At 46.4% G+C, this 23,221-nt stretch overlaps 2 protein-coding genes across 3 annotated transcripts in view; both read left to right on the forward strand.

The window, feature by feature from the left end:
• Positions 1–5,904, forward strand: part of ccdc88c (coiled-coil and HOOK domain protein 88C) — a 31,680-nt gene extending 25,776 nt beyond the window's left edge. The window contains exons 27-30 of one of the 2 annotated variants that reach the window (XM_081603251.1): positions 2,612–2,674; positions 3,673–3,885; positions 3,979–4,217; positions 4,299–5,904. In XM_081603251.1, coding sequence (XP_081459377.1) covers positions 2,612–2,674; positions 3,673–3,885; positions 3,979–4,217; positions 4,299–4,904 — 1,121 coding nt within the window. In that variant the 3' untranslated portion in view covers positions 4,905–5,904. Of the gene's footprint in view, positions 1–2,043; positions 2,316–2,611; positions 2,675–3,672; positions 3,886–3,978; positions 4,218–4,298 lie in introns of those variants that run through there. The other variant, XM_081603252.1, reaches the window with a different exon arrangement.
• A 258-nt stretch (positions 5,905–6,162) lies between these two features.
• On the forward strand, positions 6,163–20,527 carry LOC103460866 (G-protein coupled receptor 68-like). Its single transcript, XM_081603517.1, has 10 exons — positions 6,163–6,188; positions 6,771–7,020; positions 7,194–7,245; positions 10,316–10,468; positions 12,769–12,935; positions 14,221–14,370; positions 14,454–14,587; positions 14,661–14,883; positions 19,221–19,401; positions 19,482–20,527. Exons 1-10 carry the CDS (start codon positions 6,163–6,165, stop codon positions 19,859–19,861), a joined length of 1,716 nt encoding a protein of 571 aa, XP_081459643.1. The 3' UTR covers positions 19,862–20,527.
• The last annotated feature ends 2,694 nt before the right edge of the window (positions 20,528–23,221 follow it).

The following is a 23,221-nucleotide window of genomic DNA, read 5'->3' on the forward strand; positions in this document are numbered from 1 at the left end:
TTTGATTTAATGCTTTCAGCATAAATTAAATTACTTTAAATTGTTTAACATTTAAATGTAAGATTTTAAGGATCTGGCAAGTTTACTTTATAAAAGTTCAAAGAACAATATTCATAGTTAGATTTGTTACCATAGCAACAATCTGATGCTGTGAGTTTAATCTTTGAGTTTGAGCTGTTTGTTCACAAACACAAATGAATAAACTGGATTAAAACTGGCCAGTTAAGCTCCTCCCCTTTGGGGCGTTATGGGGTTAACTGTAAACCACGAGGTCTCAACAGTTTTGCTAAAATAATTTATGCTCTTTGAAGCAGCAACAGCGCCTCCAGCTGGTCAGACATGGAGACACAGTCTGATAGCTAAAAGAGAATCAATAATCCAGAAACTGATCAATAAGTCTAACTTTGGTAAAGTCAAACTACAACAAACCTTTTCCTGGTTCAGAAATGCATCATTTATGTATAAATATAACATATTTCTGTTTGTAATGTAAATTACACAATAAAAGACAGATTTAATATTTACCCAAACTCTGCAAAACTGCAAATCCTTTTCTGCACCATTAAATATTACATCTATTAATTGTATTTATTGCCAATAAAATAATTGTAAATAAAAACAATCAGGTTAAGTTGCTTTGCAGTCACTGAGTTTATGAATTATCTGCATCCTGAGCCTGAATGACCCGAAGCGTAAATCGTCACGTCAACGGAAAAATAAACAAGTTAGACGATGTTTTCCTTAAGCCGAAAACAAATAAGTATTTTATTTTAGGTGTTAGCGATGCTACGTCGTCTAAAACAGTAAAAGCTCTCAAACTCCCAACAAACTGAAAAACATTCCTCCGCTGAAGCTTCCTGTTTCCAGAGGCCTTCTGCCGAGTTGTGTTGATGCTAATGAGCTATCAGGTTAGCCATGCTAACCTAACACCAGGTTGCTAGCCTAATATCAGGTTAGCCCTGGCTAACTTTCAGCTTCATGAGCAGAACCAAAACAAGCTGAGGTCGGTCCAGTCCAAGTCCACCTCGCTGCAGCAAACAGGAAGGGGCGGGACGGACCACCGTCAGTCTCAGACCTTATTTGGAAATGGGACCATTGCAATCCGGAAGTGAAGGGGGCGCTATTTCCTACTGTTTTTATTTTCTTTTGAAATCTGTGATATATTTTCACCTTTAGGATGGAGTTTCACTCTCAGAATGTATTTGAACTTCTTTCTTTTATTTACTTCAGCAAAGCTCACAGTTTTTAGCAAATTCTGTAGTTTTCTGTGTCCTTCTAAATCTGCTTCTTAGTCGCATCTTTTCGGGCCTGGTACTGCCTCTAGTGGCGAGGTGGTGGTAGCACAACTAATATAATTACATTACTAAACCAGAAAGTCTTTATTATTTACTATTAATTGTCCCTAGGTGTGTGTGCATGGTTGCTTGTCCTGTGTGTCTCTGTGTTGCTCTGCGACGGGGTCACCTGTCCAGGTCACCTGTCCAGGTGACCCCGCCTCTCGCCTGGAACATTAGCTGGAGAGGCAGCAGCAGCTCCTGACCCACTGAAGGACAAGGGCCAGTTTGAGTCATCAGTGGATCTAAACACACGATGCGATGCTGACCACATTTCGAGCCGGCCCAAGGCATAAACGAACCAAGAGAATATCAATGCTGTTAAATTTCATTTAATGGTTTCAGTATAGATAAATTAAAAGATTTAAAAATGTTTAATATTTAAATTTAAGATTTTAAGGAGCTGGCAAGTTTACTTTGTAAAAGTTCAAAGAACAATTAGATTGTTTTGTTACCATAGCAACAATCTGATGCTGTCAGTTTATTCTTTGACTTTCATTAATGCATGTTAGTAAACTACAGTTACCTTTGCCTGCTCAGCCAGGTAACCTGGGCCCCATGGAGGAAACTGGACACCTGATCTATAACTTCCTTCAGTATCAAACCGATACAGATATTGATATCAGATTGGTTCATCCCTAGTTCTGCTGGGAAACAATCCTCAATATCTGATCAATGACTTTTCTTTTACTCATCTTCCTCCTATCAGCCCCTCCCTCCAGACGTTTCCATTTCCTGCGCAGCAGAAGTCAGGACAAGCTCCTCCCCTCCTCTTCCTCTTCTTCCTCGTCTCGCCCCGCCCTCTCTCTCTCCAGACGCCTGCGGTTTTGGTCATCCTCTGACATCACAGATGAGATCATCAGTAGTCCTCCAATCGCAACCAGAGGAGTTTTCTAGGCCCCTCCCCCTTCATCATCATCATCATCTCCCCTCCCTGTCTCTCTTTTTCTCTCTCTCTCTTCATGCTGATGGACGAGTTAATAGTGAGTAGTTCTGTTTACCTGTTGCTCTGCCTCCTTCCTGCCCAAGCCCCGCCTCTTCCTGCCTCGCTCAGCGCTGTTTGGCTGCTGCTCCGTCTGCTGCTTAGTCTGCAGGGGTTCTGGTTCGGTTCCTGGAATCGGACCCGAGCCGAACCTCAGCAGGACATTTTGCCTGAACTGTTTCCATGGTCCTGGTCGGGTCCACTGGTCGGGCCCGACCCAGAAGGACGACGGCCGCTGCGCCGCTTCGCCCCGATTGGTGCGGGCCGGGTTTGACGCTCTCTGATTGGTCCACAGGCCCGGCCGAGCGCGGTGGACATCGCAGCAGCAGCGACGGCGTCAACGGAGACGAAGCTAACGGTGAGCAGCCGCCGCGTTGCCATAACATCAGCAGCCGGACCCGACCGGACCTGAACCTGAACCCGTCACTGACCCAATGACCCAACTCCGAGCTTTTGGATTGTTTCTGCCGGGCCGTTCACACAGTAAATGTGACCTGTATGTGTCCTGCAGTCTGAATGGGCAACGGCCTGGAAGTGTCCCGCATGCGCAGCAGAGGGCGCCATAGTGTCAGCGCTCTCAGTGTTCTGCCAACCGCTATGAAAAGAAGAAGTGCTCAGTGTTTGTGGGAGTAAATATGGAGGCTAACGGTGGAGCTTAGCTTACACATCTGCAGCATATCAACAACTTCATCCTCATATAGTCCGCCATGTTTGTTGTTATTCTTCCCACTTGTGTATCAGGAAGATTATAGTGGCGTTTGTTGAGTATCACTGGCGTTCAGGTAGGATGAATGCGACATCAACGTCTGAATCGGATACGTGTCGGATATCCAAGTGGCCCGAGTCGCATTAGAAAAGAATCTGACCTGTGCTGTTCAGACTGTCATGAAAAGATCGGATACACGTTGCATTACGTCACAAAAATCGTAATTGGGTCCCTTCAGGCTGCAGTGTGAACGCAGCCTTCGACACATCAGCCTGCAGGTTGCAGTGCGACCCGGTTCTGACCAGTGAGTGAGCAGCGCTGCGCCCTGCACTGACTAACTGCATCTGCTGGTGAAGGAAACGTTTCTGCCAAAGCAGCTGGAGTCACTTTTCCTTTATCATGCTTCAAAATGTCCCTGAAACGTTGAGTGTTTCCGTCCTGTTTTACCCAACAGCGCCCCCTTCACCTCAGCAGGAGCAACCACAGCGACAGCTTTCTGTTTCAGGCTGTAGACCGGAACCGGTTGTGGACCGGTTGGTCAGGTTCAGCACCAACAGCTCCTCTAGGCGGCGCGGCAGAACATCTCTGTTTCCATGGGAACACTCTCGGTCGGTTCCGGAAGCTAACTCTGCTGCTGGTTCTCTCCCCAGGTCTGATCCACAGGAACCGCCCGAGTTCCACTCCAAACCGGGCCTCCGGAACCAGCACGGCAGCGACCAGCAGAACCAGAACACGCTGCGTTCCTGACCCGGAAATTGTCATTCCGGGTTTCTTTGATGAAGACCCGGTCTTTGGAGGCCGACCCGGTTCTGAAGACTTCAGCCACAACACGTCCGGGTCCAGTTCCCCCGTCACCTGTACAGGTATGCCGACCCAGAAACAGAACCGCCGGCCTAGACATGGTCCAGAACCAGAATCGGATCGGTAACAGAACCGAATCTCTCCCCTGGTCTCAGATGCCTTCGATCGCCCTCGGCACTCAACCAGCCTCTCCAGTGATGATGTCATGTTCCTCAGCCAATCACAGCAGAGCCTGTCGCGGAGCTCCACCCTCCCTTATGACCACGCCCCCCAGAGGGCCCAACCGCAGCGAGGAGGCGGGGCCAGGACTAAGCCCCGCCCAGGTTCTCCAGGAAGTGAGATGGTGACACTGGAGGAGTTCCTGGAGGAGAGCAACCTGCTGTCTCCGCCCCTGGTGAGAAGCCCCGCCCCCCGGCACCGATAGATCAATAGATCAATGCAGTGATTATCAGTTTCCTTCATTGTTGTTCCCCAGCTGTCCACCGGGGGCGCTGACGAGTTGATGGCGGACTACTTCAGCCGAAGCCCCGCCCCATCCGCTGCGTCTGCCAGGGATCAGGCCACGCCCACCAGCTACGTTTCTCCCACCGTCCACCCGGCCAATCAGAGGCCGGGTCAGAGTGTGAAGCCCTCCCCTCGACAGCCGGCCGGCCAATCGCTGAGCAGGGCCTTCAGTCTGGCCTCCGCCGACCTGCTGCGCTCCCAGGGACCCGACAGTTACCGTGGAAACGAGGCAGACGGGGCGGCGCGGTGCGGAGGCGGGGCCAAGCGCGAGCGCCCCCTGTCGGCGCGGTTCGCCGCCACAGACCTCCAGAGTCCCGCCGTCCGCCATTCGCCATCCCTCAACCTGCAGACGGAGCGGGGGCGGAGCCACCGCGGAGAGGTCGCCATGGTGACCCCCGTCAGGGTCGCGCAGCCCGACCCTGCCCCCGAGGGAGGCGGCGCCTCGACGGAGGGACGGCCCTCTGACTCCGCCCATTCCAACAAAGATGGCTCCTCGGAGCGACCCAAAAGCACGCCGGCATCTCCGGACCCCAACAACGACCCGCAGACCGTCTGGTACGAGTACGGCTGCGTCTAAACCGGGTCGGGTCAGAACACATCCTGGAACAGAACTGGACTCGCTCAGAACCTGGTTCTGACAGGTTCTGCTGGTTCTGAGCAGCCAGCAGGTTGAATGCTGGGAAGCAGCCCAGAACATTCCGGCCCGGGTAAACAGAACCGCCCAGTAATTACAGCCTTCCTCCATGTTTAGCCGCTGTCCCAGAATGCACCACTCTGACACGTTCCGGGAAGCAGAACCGCTGGGTCCGACCCAAAACCACTGAGTGTGGGCTGAGGCCCGGCCCAGACGGCTGTGGTTCTGCTGGGCCTCTAGGCCCGGCTGCAGAAACTGGACCTCTGTTAACAGAACCTCAGAACCGGTTTGGTCTGGTTCTGGTTCTATTAGAACCCAGAGAAACCCGCTTCATATCAGAACCTCCAGAACCACCAGTCGGTTCCCCAGAATGTTCCACTCAGAGTGGTTCTGACCCGGTCCAGCGTCTGGATCGGGAATACAGAGAAATGTGTCGTGAAGATCCAGTACAGAACCCAACAGAACCAGCTCGGTGTGAATGTGGTGAGCCCGGGATCCAGTAAGTCTGGTTCCGGTTCTGGTCCATATTTCCTCTACAGGTCTCCTGAACAGAACTTTGGTTCTGACCCGGTTCTGTATTTTGAAGCTCATTGTTTCTGGAGGAGAGTTCAGAACCGGAAATGTTCTGGTTCTGATCAGCTGGTTTCCCTTTAACAGATGATGATGATGATGATGATGATGAAGAAACACTGAATCGGACCGGTTCTGCCGGTTCTGGATCATTTTATGTAAATTATTCTGTAACTTTTGTACATTTTTAGTTGTAAATATTGGAGCCAGAACTCAGCCGGGTCCAGAGGTTCTGCTGGGGTTCTGGTGGACCCGGTTCGGTTCCGGCTGCACTTTGTTCTGTCGCTGCCTGCTGTGATGTGATGACTGCTGAAAACGGACCTGTGGTTCTGGTTCTGCTGGACTCGGGAGAATAAAGATCTCTAAACCCAAACGGCTTGCGCTGCTCATTTCAGAACTGGGTTTGGGTTTTCTGGGCGGTTCTGGCGGGTCGCAGCAGAACCATGTCCTCTGGATCACCAGAACCGTCAGAATCCCAACAGAACCTCCTGTTCCAAACCGGGTCATCAAACCTAACTAGTAATTAACTAGTAACTACTGGTAATAAAGTAGTAATTAACTCGTTACTAGGTGTTTTAATGGGGTTTAATGATTTTCTATGAACTGAATTAATCGGATGAACAGATCAGACATGATTATCCCTCCAGAGGTCAAGAGGTGAGAGGTCACCTGGAGGTCACCACAGAAAGACGACCAACCAGAAGGTTCTGATCTGGAGTGAGACGGGAATCGAACCCACAACCTTCAGGCTGCTGCTAAAAACGTCCTGTTCCTCCAAACACCTGGAGTAATTATTGATAATATTGCTAATAGTGTAACTTTTATCTTCACTAATGTGATCACGCTTCATGTTTTTGATCTTAAATATTTGGTGAGTTTTGAATTATTATGGTTATAATTTTATCTGCTGTCCATGAAATGATTCAGACTTTAAGGTTTTATTTCCCAGAATGCACCAGGACAACCTCCTGGTTCCTAGGAGAACCCAACAGAACCTGAACCTGTAGAACCGTATTCACTCCTTCCAGAGTTCCACTGGTCGGTCCAGCAGCATCAAGAAGGTTCTGGACCTTGGTTCTGGTCAGAATTTCTCACATGGCCTGGACTGATGGTTCTGTTGATCCAGTTAGACCTACTGGAGGTTCTGGTTCTGGTCTCGGTCTGGCCCTGATCGGAGAGACTAAAACTGCCTGCAGTTTCCTGTCGTCCTGACTCCAGGTGCGCATGCGCGCTCTGCAGAGGAGCCGCGTGTGTTTTAAAGCGTGAGCGCGCTCCGCGGTGCGCGCCGCGCCGCGCCGCGCCGCGGAGCGCCATCAGTTTGCCGCAGACCGCCGGAGCGGAAACAGCCGGTAAGCAGCCTCTCCTGCTCTCCGGTTCTTTCGAAACCGAACTTCTGACAGAAGTTCGGATCCGCGACGCAGCTGTCCCTGAAAAGAAGCGGAGCCTCTCCGGAACCAGGACGGTTCTCCCGCTGGACCTGCAGCTGATGGTAGGAACGCGCGGGAATGTTGCCATGGAGATGAGGGGGGTCGGGGTGGGGGGGTCTGGCACAGTCCGTTGGGTCCTGATCTCCCGGTTCCGCCAAGAAAAAAGTCCAGTTAGAGCTCCAGAACCGGATGTAAAAACTCGGTGAAACTAAGGTTCCTCATTTTTTTCCTCCAGAAACGAAAGAAACATTTCAGCTCCGAAGGTCCAGTTGGTTCTGATGGGTCCAGTTGGTTCTGATGGGTCCAGTAGGTTCTGTGAGTTACCAATGCAGGACCTTCTCCTTCAGTCAGGTGGAGGGCTGGACTTTGACTAGGACGTTCTGCTGCGTTGGGACCTGGTTCTGTTGATGATCCGGTTCTGACTGAGCTTTAGCTGATGAACAGATGGACTCACAGGAGGTTCTGGTTCCGGACCATCACTCCTCTATCACCGTGCTTCACTGAGGCATCCGGTTCCAAACATCCTGGTTCTGGTTCTGTTCATCCCGGTCCATCACGGACAGAACCTCCTACATTGATTGAACCAACCAGAACCTCATACTGGTTAAGAGTTCTTCTGGTCCCGAAGGTCCAATAGCAGCTGGGTTCAGCAGAACTTTGGTTCTGGACAGAAGCAGAGCGAACCTCTTGGAGCCAAATCATCCTTGACCTGTCCTGGTCCTGGTTCTGTCCTGGTTCTGGTTCTGGACCTGATTCGTCGATGCTGTTGATTTTCACTCCAGGTAGAAAAATTAAAACATGATCTGGAAATAAATTCACTTAATTTAGACATAAAACATGCAAAATACTTACAAAACAGCAGATAGTCAGTGAGCGCACTGAAAAACCTAATCAGTAAAATAATATCAGTAAAATGATATCAGTAAAATAATATTTATCAGTAAAATAATATTTATCAGTAAAATAATAGTAAAATAATATCAGTAAAATGATATCAGTGAAATAATATCAGTAAAATAATATCAATAAAATCATATCAGTAAAATAATATTTATCAATAAAATGATATTTATCAGTAAAATAATATCAGTAAAATAATATCAATAAAATAATATCAGTAAAATAATATCAATAAAATAATATCAGTAAAATAATATCAGTAAAATAATATCAGTAAAATAATATTTATCAATAAAATGATATTTATCAGTAAAATAATATCAGTAAAATAATATCAATAAAATAATATAAGTAAAATAATATTTATCAATAAAATGATATTTATCAGTAAAATAATATCAGTAAAATAATATCAATAAAATAATATTTATCAGTAAAATAGTAAAATAATATCAGTAAAATGATATCAGTAAAATAATATTCATCAGTAAAATAATATCAGTAAAATAATATCAGTAAAATGATATTTATCAGTAAAATAATATTAGTAAAATAATATCAGTAAAATAATATTTATCAGTAAAATAATATCAGTAAAATAATATCAGTAAAATAATATTTATCAGTAAAATAATATCAGTAAAATAATATCAATAAAATAATATCAGTAAAATATCAGTAAAATAATATTTATCAATAAAATAATATCAGTAAAATAATATTTATCAGTAAAATAATATCAGTAAAATAATATTAGTAAAATAATATCAGTAAAATAATATTTATCAGTAAAATAATATCAATAAAATAATATCAGTAAAATAATATCAATAAAATAATATCAGTAAAATAATATTTATCAGTAAAATAATATCAATAAAATAATATCAGTAAAATATCAGTAAAATAATATCAGTAAAATAATATTTATCAGTAAAATAATATCAGTAAAATAATATTAGTAAAATAATATCAGTAAAATAATATTTATCAATAAAATGATATTTATCAGTAAAATAATATCAATAAAATATTTATCAGTAAAATAATATCAATAAAATAATATCAGTAAAATAATATCAATAAAATAATATCAGTGAAAATAATATCAATAAAATAATATCAGTAAAATAATATCAGTAAAATAATATCAATAAAATAATATCAGTAAAATAATATTTATCAGTAAAATAATATCAATAAAATAATATCAGTAAAATGATATCAGTAAAATAATATCAGTAAAATAATATCAGTAAAATAATATCAGTAAAATAATATTTATCAGTAAAATAATATCAGTAAAATAATATCAGTAAAATAATATCAGTAAAATAATATCAGTAAAATAATATTCATCAGTAAAATAATATCAGTAAAATAATATTTATCAGTAAAATAATATCAGTAAAATAATATCAGTAAAATAATATTTATCAGTAAAATATTAATAAAATAATATCAGTAAAATAATATCAATAAAATAATATCAGTAAAATAATATTTATCAGTAAAATAATATCAATAAAATAATATCAGTAAAATATCAGTATAATAATATTTATCAGTAAAATAATATCAGTAAAATAATATCAATAAAATAATATCAGTAAAATAATATCAATAAAATAATATCAGTAAAATAATATCAGTAATAAAATAATATCAGTAAAATAATATCAGTAAAATGATATTTATCAGTAAAATAATATCAGTAAAATAATATTAGTAAAATAATATCAGTAAAATAATATTTATCAGTAAAATAATATCAATAAAATAATATCAGTAAAATAATATTTATCAATAAAATAATATCAGTAAAATATCAGTAAAATAATATTTATCAATAAAATAATATCAGTAAAATAATATTTATCAGTAAAATAATATCAGTAAAATAATATCAGTAAAATAATATTTATCAGTAAAATAATATCAGTAAAATAATATCAATAAAATAATATCAGTAAAATAATATCAATAAAATAATATCAGTAAAATAATATTTATCAGTAAAATAATATCAATAAAATAATATCAGTAAAATAATCAGTAAAATAATATTTATCAATAAAATGATATTTATCAGTAAAATAATATCAGTAAAATAATATCAGTAAAATAATATCAGTAAAATAATATCAATAAAATAATATCAGTAAAATAATATCAGTAAAATAATATCAATAAAATAATATCAGTAAAATAATATCAGTAAAATGATATTTATCAATAAGGCTCTCAGCCATAAATAGTCAGATAAATCTTCTCATATCAAATCAGAAAACCTTCATTAAAGTCAAACTCATGAAAATAAAGAATCAGTAACTGATCAACACTTCCTGTCGGCTCGAGCTCATTAATGCTCTGACGTCATCTTATGTTAGGACAGGAAACTTAACATTTCGTTTCTTTTAGTTCCTGCTGCAGCTCCAAGCAGAGGTTCGGGGTGAGAGTTCACTGCTGGGTGGAGGCTGAGGAATATTAGGTCCATCAGCTGGAGCAGAACCAGAACCAGAACCAGAACCAGCGTCTTTCCTCGCCAGCTTGTACTTGAATTATTTTTCGGTTTATTTGTTTCGCTTTCTGACGGCGATGCTAATCCAGGTGAGTGTTGGTAGCTGTACTGCTTCACCTGCTGACTGATGGCTGCAGCTGAACTCCGTCAGGTCTTTAAATCTCATGTTAGATTCGTTGTGTTGACGCATCAGAGCGTCATAGATTTGCTGCTGCGCGCCTGCGCAGTGAGAGAAAGAGGAGATGAGCTGCGAAGGGAGATACATGTGATCGATTTGGTGATCGGTAACCAAGAGGCCGTGATTTTTTTCACGGAAATCGGCCATTTTATCGGTGGCCGACCGATCGATCAAACATCTCTTCTTGGAAATCATTGATGATCAGTGATTAATACCAATAATCTTTACGTCATTCCTGAAATGCGACTTTTAAACAAATGATATCATTTAAACAGGGACTGTTGCCATGGTAACTGGGACACGTGGCAGCAGCCTTCCGGGTATTGACACTGATTTACATATTTATGGGCGGGGCCAGCTGCTTCAGATCGGGGCGTAGCAGGCCAGGTGGGCCCCATATGGGACCAATGAGGGCAACAATGTGGGTTGGCCCGGATAAAGAATGTGTCTGTTTGGTCTCCTGCTGAGGCACATTGGGCCGGGTCCAGGTTCTGCTGGGCCGGGTCCAGGTTCTGCTGGGCCGGGTCCAGTGCAAACTGACCTGATTCAATCTGGACACAGAAAACCAAGCAGCACCGGGTCTGGAGGTTCTGATCAATCTGTCCAGTTTATTAGGAACAGCAGAAATGAAAGAGCTTTACATCATAAAACGACAATATGAAGTTATAGAGACAGTCAACGATTGAAACATCCTGATATTAACACATTCACTGTGACCAATGTTAGCTCGCTGTGACCAATGTTAGCTCGCTGTGACCAATGTTAGCTCGCTGTGACCAATGTTAGCTCGCTGTGACCAGTGTTAGCTCGCTGTGACCAATGTTAGCTCGCTGTGACCAATGTTAGCTCGCTGTGACCAATGTTAGCTCGCTGTGACCAATGTTAGCTCGCTGTGACCAATGTTAGCTCGCTGTGACCAGTGTTAGCTCGCTGTGACCAATGTTAGCTCGCTGTGACCAGTGTTAGCTCGCTGTGACCAATGTTAGCTCGCTGTGACCAATGTTAGCTCGCTGTGACCAATGTTAGCTCGCTGTGACCAATGTTAGCTCGCTGTGACCAATGTTAGCTCGCTGTGACCAGTGTTAGCTCGCTGTGACCAGTGTTAGCTCGCTGTGACCAGTGTTAGCTCGCTGTGACCAGTGTTAGCTCGCTGTGACCAGTGTTAGCTCGCTGTGACCAGTGTTAGCTCGCTGTGACCAATGTTAGCTCGCTGTGACCAGTGTTAGCTCGCTGTGACCAGTGTTAGCTCGCTGTGACCAATGTTAGCTCGCTGTGACCAGTGTTAGCTCGCTGTGACCAGTGTTAGCTCGCTGTGACCAGTGTTAGCTCGCTGTGACCAGTGTTAGCTCGCTGTGACCAGTGTTAGCTCGCTGTGACCAGTGTTAGCTCGCTGTGACCAATGTTAGCTCGCTGTGACCAATGTTAGCTCGCTGTGACCAATGTTAGCTCGCTGTGACCAGTGTTAGCTCGCTGTGACCAGTGTTAGCTCGCTGTGACCAGTGTTAGCTCGCTGTGACCAGTGTTAGCTCGCTGTGACCAGTGTTAGCTCGCTGTGACCAGTGTTAGCTCGCTGTGACCAGTGTTAGCTCGCTGTGACCAATGTTAGCTCGCTGTGACCAATGTTAGCTCGCTGTGACCAGTGTTAGCTCGCTGTGACCAGTGTTAGCTCGCTGTGACCAGTGTTAGCTCGCTGTGACCAGTGTTAGCTCGCTGTGACCAGTGTTAGCTCGCTGTGACCAATGTTAGCTCGCTGTGACCAGTGTTAGCTCGCTGTGACCAGTGTTAGCTCGCTGTGACCAATGTTAGCTCGCTGTGACCAATGTTAGCTCGCTGTGACCAGTGTTAGCTCGCTGTGACCAGTGTTAGCTCGCTGTGACCAATGTTAGCTCGCTGTGACCAATGTTAGCTCGCTGTGACCAGTGTTAGCTCGCTGTGACCAATGTTAGCTCGCTGTGACCAATGTTAGCTCGCTGTGACCAATGTTAGCTCGCTGTGACCAGTGTTAGCTCGCTGTGACCAGTGTTAGCTCGCTGTGACCAGTGTTAGCTCGCTGTGACCAGTGTTAGCTCGCTGTGACCAGTGTTAGCTCGCTGTGACCAGTGTTAGCTCGCTGTGACCAGTGTTAGCTCGCTGTTGCTAGGCGGGATCCGGTGGATCACCAGCTAAGAAACAGTGGATCTGTTCTGAGCCAGACTCTCGTGTTCTCCACAGAGACCAGGACCAGCTGCTTTTCTCTGTCCTGCAGCAGCAGAGCGGTTCTGTTCTGGCTGGAACGTGTGGGTGAGTCGGCCATGTCTGAAGAGACTGTGATCAACTGCACCATCAGCCATGAAGTCCACCAGTACGTCTTCTCCTGCGTCTACATCCTGGTGCTCCTGGTGAGAGGCTCTCCACCGGCCGACCAAAGCTTCATTCATGCTGAATGCTTCAGACTGAGAGGGCGGCGGAAATGCAGCTTCCTGCCTGAAGCGGTTGCTGCGGCAGCAAGGAAGTGCTGCTGCAGTGACCAATCAGCAGAGGGTTGCTGCATCACTGCGGTTGGTTTGGAGAGTTCCTTGATTTAGATTTGAAGCCTCTAGATCAGTGGAGCCCAAAGTGGGTCCTGGTTCCCCGGCGTCCTGCATGTTTTAGTCTCTCCCTGGTTTAACACACCTGCATCAAATGAGGCTCGTTAGAAGCCTAAGAGGAACATTGACGAGCTGAAAAGGTTGTTGCTGCCAGCAGGGAGAGACTAAAACGTGCAGGACGCCGGGGAACCTGGACCCACTTTGGGCTCCACTGATCTAGATGTTCTGTTCGATCTGCTGTTGAAGCCGCTTCTGGCTCACATCATTTAAGGACTTCTAGAAAACTATAAAGATTATTATGGGGTGTAAAACTGTTAGGCTTTTAACTTTATGTCTGAACAAAGTCTTCAGAAAATGGACCCAGAAGTTCTGGAGAAGAAATGAACCCTTCAACCGACCAGAACCCTCTAATGGCTCAAACTTCAGCACCACAGCAGTAGATAACCATTCACTGAGTAACCATGAAGTTCTGCAGCTAAAGTTAGCCTGCTAATGCTCACTCACTCCTAATGCTAGCATGCTAACACCACAGTATTCTGACTTGTTGCCCAATCATAGCACAGCGACCTCTCGCTGACCTCTCAGTGTCAACGTAAGTCCAAACCATTCACTGAGTTTTTTGTTGAAGTTTTCTATATTATTGGATGAAAACGCAGAAACCTAGCCTAGCCTTAGCGTTATGTGACGGATGATTAGCTGATGTTTGTAATTGTATTTGGGGCTCAGCCAATCAGCACCAACAAAAACAAAAGGTGCTGATTGGCTGAGCCCCAAAAGCAGCAATTAGGAAGACAGTAGATGTGCTGCAGTGCTAAACTGTCTCCGCTGCACGTATTGATGCATATTAAGGTACATTCAGTGTCTGAACTATCAGAACAAGCAAAGTTTTGAAGTATTTGTGTTTTTTAGCTGTGATCCAAACTTCATGGCGCTCCCCAAACATCAGTAGACATGAACAGAAGCTACAGCTGTAAAGAAACTGTTAGCATTAGCATGCCCAGGCTCAGAGTCAGTGAGTGACAGGAAGCTGGTACCAAACAGCGGCAGTCCGATGGAATCCCAACCCAAGAAGTGAAACATCGGTGGTTGATTCCAGGTGGGTGTTCCCTCCAACCTGTACTCCCTGTACCACGCTGCGGTCCAGCTGAGGCAGAGGAACGAGCTGGGGGTCTATCTGCTCAACCTGACCGTGTCCGACCTGCTCTACCAGGCGTCTCTGCCGCTCTGGCTGCAGTACATCTTTCGGGTAACGGGTTCTGCTGAAGAGAAGACCTCTGAAGGATTCAGCAGTCGTATGTCAGCCTGGTTGTTTCCGGTTTCTTCTTTCAGAACGACGACTGGCAGCACAGAGAGTGGTTGTGTCAGCTTTGTGGTTTCCTGCTCTATGAAAACATCTACATCAGCATCGGCTTCCTGTGCTGCATCAGCATGGACCGCTACCTGGCCGTGGTCCATCCTCTCAGGTAGATCCGCCGGAACCGTTTCCCTCCGGCTGCTTCACGCCACATGGAAAACCTTTCTGCCTCCCCTCTCCAGGTTTACCTCTCTCCGCTCTATGACTGCGGCATGGATCGCCAGCGCCACCATCTGGCTTAAAGAGGTAGCAGTGGGTGTGGTTTTCTTTCGCCACAAAGAGGTGAGCAGAGACCAGACCAACCAATCGGTGTGCTTCGAGCATTACCCCATGATGCCGTGGGAATACCCCGTCAACTACTACCGCTTCAGCGTCGGCTTCCTGTTCCCGCTGGCCATCCTGTCCGTAAGAAACCGCCGCCGTCCGCTCTGACCTGCTGTGACCTGCTGTGACCTTCTGTGATCCATTCTGACCTCCTGTGATCCACTCTGACCTCCTGTGACCTTCTCTGACCTCCTGTGACCCTCTGTGATCCATTCTGACCTCCTGTGACCTCCTGTGACCTCCTGTAACTTCCTACTGTGACCCTCTCTGACCTCCTGTGACCCTCTGTGACAAACTGGTCTGCTCTGATCCAGATCAAACTGATCCCGCTCCAGGAGCCTCAGAGGTCATCACAGTTAACCTCCAGCCAGGTTCTTGACCTCTGGTTACTTTGGACAGAGCTGCGTCTTCGATGATCAGATCCCACTTGCCTTTTTCTGCACTATGAATCATTTAGATGATGGATCTAAATGAATGCGACCAGTCAGACGTCAAAACGACCCGCAGAAGAACAGCGCGGTGGTCAAGATGGCCGCCATCTCTGATGGATTGTAAAGATGCAGAGAAACACGGACAGCAGATGGTCAGGAAGCTGATAGAAAGCTAACAGCAACGGCCTTTGGTTCTGACCCGGTTCTGTTTGGAGTCGGACTGGTGGGTTTGGGATGTGATGCGTTCACTGACTCAGACATTGTTTAGATTTACTGTCTTCTTCTGCTGCTGAATTAGGGCGCCTGTCTCACATCAGCGACATAAAGATCGGATAAATGCGACATTCAGACTGACAGCTACCACTTAGTCCCACATATGGAAGTGGAACAGATCGAATTTTCATTTGGGAGAAAAGAATCGGGTCGTTCAGCTGAACGTCCTGAATTAAGAGGCATTTCCCTGCTGTGTGGACGCAGCCGGCGTCTTGGTTCCACCACTAGAGGGAGCCACTCGCTCTGCCGCCCATAGACATAAAGAATAGATGACTCATGGGTCGCTCTTGTCTATTGTCGCTGACGGGCCGCCATCTTGGAGAGGTCGACCGCTCCCTTGAGCGTCGTATGTTTGGCAGTGAAGTATCAGCTCATTTAATTAATAACTCGCTAAATACTAATCAGATTTTCATGTTTTTTTGCTGTAGACCAATTAAAACAGCTACCAGAGCTACATGTGCATTTATTTAAAGTATTTCTGAATTGGATTGACGCATATTTGAATATTGTTAGTGGGGGAAACAGATTAGAATATTCTGATTCGATGTATGATGAGCATTTTACAAAGCACACAATATTTTTATATAAATATAAAAAATTATTTAGTAATGTTTATATAAATATGCAAGCAAAATAATCAAATGGACCCATCAGACATCTCAGTCCAGAAATGTGCAGCTCTAGGTACAGAAAAGAGAGGAGAGAGAGAGGAGAGAGAGAGAGAGAGAGGAGACAGAGAGAGAGAGGAGACAGAGAGAGAGGAAACACAGAGAGAGGAGACAGAGAGAGAGAGAGGAGACAGAGAGAGAGGAGACAGAGAGAGAGAGAGGAGACAGAGAGAGAGAGGAGACAGAGAGAGAGAGAGGAGACAGAGAGAGGAGACAGAGAGAGAGAGGAGACAGAGAGAGAGAGGAGACAGAGAGAGAGGAAACAGAGAGAGAGGAGACAGAGAGAGAGAGGAGACAGAAAAGAGAGGAGACAGAGAGAGAGAGGAGAGAGAGAGAGAGGAGACAGAGAGAGAGAAGACAGAGAGAGAGGAGACAGAGAGAGAGAGGAGACAGAGAGAGAGAGGAGACAGAGAGAGAGGAAACACAGAGAGAGGAGACAGAGAGAGAGAGAGGAGACAGAGAGAGAGGAGACAGAGAGAGAGAGAGGAGACAGAGAGAGAGAGGAGACAGAGAGAGAGAGAGGAGACAGAAGAGAGGAGACAGAGAGAGAGAGGAGACAGAGAGAGAGGAGACAGAGAGAGAGGAGACAGAGAGAGAGGAGACAGAGAGAGAGAGGAGAGAGAGAGGAGACAGAAAAGAGAGAAGACAGAGAGAGAGGAGACAGAGAGAGAGAGGAGACAGAGAGAGAGGAGACAGAGAGAGAGAGGAGAGAGGAGACAGAGAGAGAGAGGAGACAGAGAGAGAGAGGAGACAGAGAGAGAGAGGAGACAGAGAGAGAGAGGAGACAGAAAAGAGAGGAGACAGAGAGAGAGAGGAGACAGAGAGAGAGGAGACAGAGAGAGAGGAGACAGAGAGAGAGGAGACAGAGAGAGAGAAGACAGAGAGAGAGGAGACAGAGAGAGAGGAGAGAGAGAGGAGAGAGAGGAGACAGAAAAGAGAGGAGACAGAGAGAGAGAGGAGACAGAGAGAAAGGAGACAGAGAGAGAGGAGACAGAGAGAGAGAGGAGACAGAGAGAGGAGACAGAGAGAGGAGACAGAGAGAGAAGACAGAGAGAGAGAGGAGACAGAGAGAGAGGAGACAGAGAGAGAGAGGAGAGAGAGAGGAGACAGAAAAGAGAGAAGACAGAGAGAGAGGAGACAGAGAGAGAGGAGACAGAGAGAGAGAGGAGACAGAGAGAGGAGACAGAGAGAGAGAGGAGACAGAGAGAGAGAAGACAGAGAGAGAGAGGAGAGAGAGAGAGAGGAGACAGAGAGAGAGAGAGGAGACAGAAAAGAGAGGAGACAGAGAGAGAGAGGAGACAGAGAGAGAGGAGACAGAGAGAGAGAAGACAGAGAGAGAGGAGACAGAGAGAGAGGAGACAGAGAGAGAGGAGACAGAGAGAGAGAGACAGAGAGAGAGAGGAGACAGAGAGAGAGGAGACAGAGAGAGAGGAGACAGAGAGAGAGGAGAGAGAGGAGACAGAAAAGAGAGGAGACAGAGAGAGAGAGGAGACAGAGAGAGAGAGAGGAGAGAGGAGACAGAGAGAGAGGAGACAGAGAGAGAGAGAGGAGAGAGAGAGGAGACAGAAAAGAGAGGAGACAGAGAGAGAGAGGAGACAGAGAGAGAGGAGACAGAGAGAGAGAGGAGACAGAGAGAGAGGAGACAGAGAGAGAGAGGAGACAGAGAGAGAGGAGACAGAGAGAGAGAGGAGACAGAGAGGAGAGAGAGAGGAGACAGAGAGGAGAGAGAGAGGAGAGAGAGGAGACAGAGAGAGAGGAGACAGAGAGAGGAGAGAGAAGACAGAGAGAGAGAGGAGACAGAGAGAGAGGAGAGAGAGAGACCACCAGCGGAGGCTGAGAAGGGAATTTTAAACAAATTCCCTTCTCACCCTCCGCGGGTGGTCTGTTTCATCCTCTGAGCTCGGGTCCTCTACCAGAGGCCTGGGAGCTTCAGGTTCTCCTCCAGTATCTTGGCTGTGCCTAGAACTGCACATTTCTGGACTGAGATGTCTGATGTTGTTCCTGGGATCTGTTTGAGCCACTGCTCCAGTTTGGGGGTGACTGTCTGCCCCGAGGGCCCCGATGACCACAGGCACCACTGTGGTCTTCACCTTCCAGGTCTTTTCCAGTTCCTCCCTGAGGTCCTGGTATTTCTCCAGTTTCTCCTGCTCCTTTTTCCTGATGTTGTAATCACTTGGTATTGCTACATCCACCACAACGGCTTTCCTCTGTTCTTTATCCACCACCACAATGTCCGGTTGGTTCGCCATTACCATCTTGTCTGTCTGGATCTGGAAGTCCCACAGGATCTTAGCTCGGTCATTCTCCACCACTTTTGGGGGTGTTCCCCACTTTGATCTCGGGGCTTCCAGTCCATATTCTGCACAGATGTTCCTGTACACTATGCTGCCACTTGGTTATGTCGTTCCATGTTCGCTTTCCCTGCCAGCATCTTGCACCCTGCTGTTATGTGCTGGACTGTATATATATATATATATATATATATATATATATATATATATATATATATATATATATATATATATATATATATATATAAACCTGGTCTCATTGTTTTAACCGTGTTACTTTAAGATCAGAAGCCCCTCCTCTTTATTTCTTCTTCTGTGGTCTTGTCTTTACCATTTTGTCCTGTTGTCTTGCGGGTTATTGACTTGTAGCCAATAACAGGTTCTTTTCTGTATGTTGTTTTATTTCTAAGGTCGGCTCAGGAATAGTTAAAACTTTTTAAGATTTACCTTCGGTTAGCCTTCCTGTTCCCCGTTATACCCTGAGCTCTGTGGCTAATCTTAGCTGGTGGACATAAATACAGTATAGTCATATTCTATCAACAAAATATAAACAATATCTTAATATGTTATCCCCTCAGCCTCACATCAACAGTCCATCGATTTGAGCAATAAAATATCCTGCAGTGCTGAGGCATCTTCTGCTGTTAGCTTAGTGAAGTAGGAGCGACGACCGCTCCAAGATGGCCGCCGCATTTCCTCCACTTGAGCAGCCAATGGGGGATTGGTCTTTATTATGTCTATGGCTCCTGTTGCAGGTGAGCTACCTGAGCGTTCTTCGCGCTGTTGGCCGCAGCACGGGCACCCAACCGGACCAGAAGACCCGGATCCGGCAGCTGGTCAGCAGCACCATCCTCATCTTCCTGGTCTGCTTCTCTCCGTATCATGTCCTCCTGCTGCTGCGGACGCTGTTCGAGCGTGACTGCAGCTTCATTACAGGTGAGTTTCCTGTGAGATCAGGTGACTGTCCTGTTGGGAACAGGTGAGCCCTGCACAGTTTTCATCTCTGATTCTTGCAGGAATCTTTAACTACTACCACGTGTCGCTGCTGCTCACCAGCCTGAACTGCGTCGCTGACCCGGCGCTCTACTGCTTCGTCAGCGAGAGCGCCCGCCGCGGGCTGCACCGGGCCGTCGTCAGACCTGTCACCAGGGTCGTCTGCTGCTGCTGTCGCCGAGGCAACGCCAGCCCTGTCGGCCCAGCCGGCGACTCCCACGAGGTGGCGAAGGACGGGAATGGCGGGCAGAGTGTGACGCTGCTGACCCACAGCTACACACCGCTGAACGCCAAGACAGGCAGCGGGAATGCGACCTCTGACCCCTCGACTGTCCCAGAGAAGTCCCGGGCAGAGGACAGCGGGGACATGGGCGGAAGGACCGGGGACAGGAAGTGCAGCTGAAACATGGCGACCCGGGCAGTCAGACTGCCAGCCGGGGATTTACGGTGTTACCGTGGTTTCATCTGAACAGCTGAAGGTTAAACTTTGACCTTTGACCTGTGGTTTCTACAGGGGGACTGGCTGCCCTTTGCTGATTGGTCAAAAACCGACCGGAGACAATCTGAGTGAAAGGCAGAAATGTGAGCAGACTGAGCCGGAAGCCAGAAAGTTTTTGTAGCAGACAATTGCAGGAACCCATCGTCCGGACCAGGGCCGGCCCAAAGCATAGGCAAACTAAGCAGCCGCTTAGGGCCACTAAGGGGCCCCTGAGTGGAGCATTTATTTTTTCTTTAGTAATAATTTCAAAAATTTTATTTAATAATGGTAATTATTATAATAATAATAATTTGAAATTATAATTTCATTATAATATCAAAAACACATAATTTCACTGTGATTTGTTTTTACAACAAGATGTTTAATAATGTATGTAGAAATTATTTTATTGATAAATAGAAAAATAAATAAGTTGCTCTGGGCCCCCTGGTGGCCGCGGTAGGAACCGCAGCTCTGGGCCCCCTGGTGGCCGCGGTAGGAACCGCAGCTCTGGGCCCCCTGGTGGCCGCGGTAGGAACCGCAGCTCTGGGCCCCCCTGGTGGCCGCGGTAGGAACCGCAGCTCTGGGCCCCCTGGTGGGCCGCGTAGAACCGCAGCTCTGGTGGTCGCCGGACGCAGCTGCCGCGGTAGAACCGCAGCTGGGCCCCCCTGGTGGCCGCGGTAGTAGCAGCCTGGCCCCTGTGCCCGGTAGAACCGCGCTCCTGGCCCCCCTGGTGGCCGCGGTAGAACCGCAGCTCTGGCCCCCTGGTGGCCGCGGTAGGAACCGCAGCTCTGGGCCCCTGGTGGCCGCGGTAGGAACCGCAGCTCCGCGGTCCAGGAGCTGCACCGAGGATCCAAACGTCCGAAGCCCCGGTCAAAGCTAGTTAGCAAACAATGTCTGTAAAGGATTTTCCTTCAGGAGGAAGAGGAGAAACAAGATGAAGGTTTGTTTTAATGAGCCTCGGTAATATAAAGATTAGCTGCTAACAAAATTGCCGATGGCGACCTGGACCGGTCCATTCAGCACCGGACTTTCTGCCGGGTCTCTGTGTGAAACTGAGTTTAAACTGTAAATGAGTTGATTCTCATGTGGCTCTGAATATTTCTGAGGTATTTTTGCTTCAAAACGTTTGATAACGTTTGATAATAATGAAAAGTTCTGGTAACACTTTATTTGAAGGGTTGAGCATAAGGCTGACATGACGCCGTCAGAAACATAAAGTCTGAATGTTTATGACATGAAGTGTCATTCGGTAAATACTGACACTTAATGCAAAGTTGCATTGAAAGTCCATTAAAATGCCAACTTTGCATTAAATTATCATAATTTACAAAATCATGCAAATAGTGAAGAGATTCTCAGATTCCAGCGGATTTACAGACCAGAACCTTTACAGAACCAGTGACTGTCCTTAAGGAACCTAAAACCACAGAGAAACTGATCAGGGGATCTAATTCCACTCATCACTACATATTCAACAACCAGGAAAAATGTGAATAATAAATTTAAAACCATTTTTGAAAAAACCATCTACGGTTATTTCAGCATATAAACGAAACAAAATATCTGATTTGCTGGTCAGGGCTAAGTTGCCTCCTCTGACACAAATAAAACCCCAATCATTGGACTCCCAGTTCAAAAAAATGTAATTTATAAAAAGCGTAAGGGACAAAACAATAATAAATATTATAAAAGTTTTTCACCCAAATCAAAAAATTGCATTTATGTAATAAATTGCAAATATTGTGGTAAAAAATATGTAGGCGCAACGAAAAACACATTAATGATTTGTGTGACCCAACATAAAAAACACAGAACTGGACCCACCATTAGTACAACGTTTCAACGAACTTGGTCTACAAGCCGGTTTACAACGAAACCTCTATACCTTTATTCTAAATCTAACTACTTTGACCTCTGACCTACACTTAATATTTTCTCATTTCTACAAATTAAGTTTTGTCTCCTGAGACGACAATCCGGCGTCTCAGGAGGGGGAAGCAGTGCAGCACCAACACTGTTTATAGTGGGGATGGTGCTGCTGACCTCAACTCGGGACGTTGTGGGCCGGTGGGCGGAATACTTCGAAGACCTCCTCAATCCCACCAACATGCCTTCTGTTGAGGAAGCTGAGCCTGGGGACTCTGGGTTGGGCTCTCCAATCTCTGGGGACGAGGTCGCCGAGGTGGTCAAAAAGCTCCTCGGTGGCAGGGCCCCTAGGGTGGCAGAGCCCCTAGGGTGGCAGAGCCCCTAGGGTGGCAGGCCCCTAGGGTTTCAGGGCCCTGGGGGTGGCAGGGCCCCGAGGGTTTCAGGGCCCCTAGGGTGGCAGAGCCCCTAGGGTTTCAGGGCCGCTAGGGTGCAGGGCCCTAGGGTGGCAGAGCCCCTAGGGTTTCAGGCCCCGGGGGTGGATGAGATCCGCCCGGAGTTCCTTAAGGCTCTGGATGTGCAGGTGTGTTGGCTAACGCGACTCTGCAATATCGCATGGACATCGGGGCAGTTCCCCTGGACTGGCAGACTGGGGTGGTGGTCCCCTGTTTAAAAAGGGGACAGAGGGTGTGCTCCAATTACAGGGGGGTCACACTCTTAAGCCTCCCTGGTAAGGTCTATTCAGGGGTCCTGGAGAGGAGGGTCCGTCGGATAGTGGATCCTCGGATTCAGGAAGAGCAGTGTGGTTCTGGTTCTGGAACACTGGACCAGCTCTACACCCTCAGCAGGGTCCTGGAGGGTTCTGGGAGTTCGCCCAACCAGTCTACATGTGTTTTGTGGACTTGGAGAAGGCGTTCGACCGTGTCCCTCGGGGGGCCCTGTGGGGGGTACTCCGGGAGTATGGGGTACCGGGCAGCCTAAAGTGACAATTTCGATTTTTAGTCAAATCGGATGTTTTTTGCCGGGCCGTTCACGTTCTGCAGTCTGAACGGGCAAACGACCTGAAGTGTCCCGCATGCGCAGTAGAGGGCGCCATAGCACCAGCGCTCTCAGTGTTCTGCCAACCGCCATAAGAAGAAGAGCTCAGTGTTTGCGGAAGTAAACATGGAGGCTAACGGTGGAGCTTAGCTTACATATTTGAAGTTGTTGTTTAACCGGAGCAGCAAATTAACAACTTAATCCTCTTTATTGTCCGTCATGGTTGTTTTTCCTCCCACTTGCGCATCAGGAAGCAGAATTTGTTGAGCATCAGTGACGTTCAGTTCGGATGAAGGCGGCCTGGTCGTTATGGTCGCATTTGAATCGGATAGTATCGGTTATGGGTCACATTCTTAAAGAATCCGACCTTTGCTGTTCACA

The sequence above is a fragment of the Poecilia reticulata genome, chromosome 22 (assembly GCF_904066995.2).
Source record: "Poecilia reticulata chromosome 22, P_reticulata-male-v2, whole genome shotgun sequence".
Lineage (NCBI taxonomy): Eukaryota > Metazoa > Chordata > Actinopteri > Cyprinodontiformes > Poeciliidae > Poecilia > Poecilia reticulata.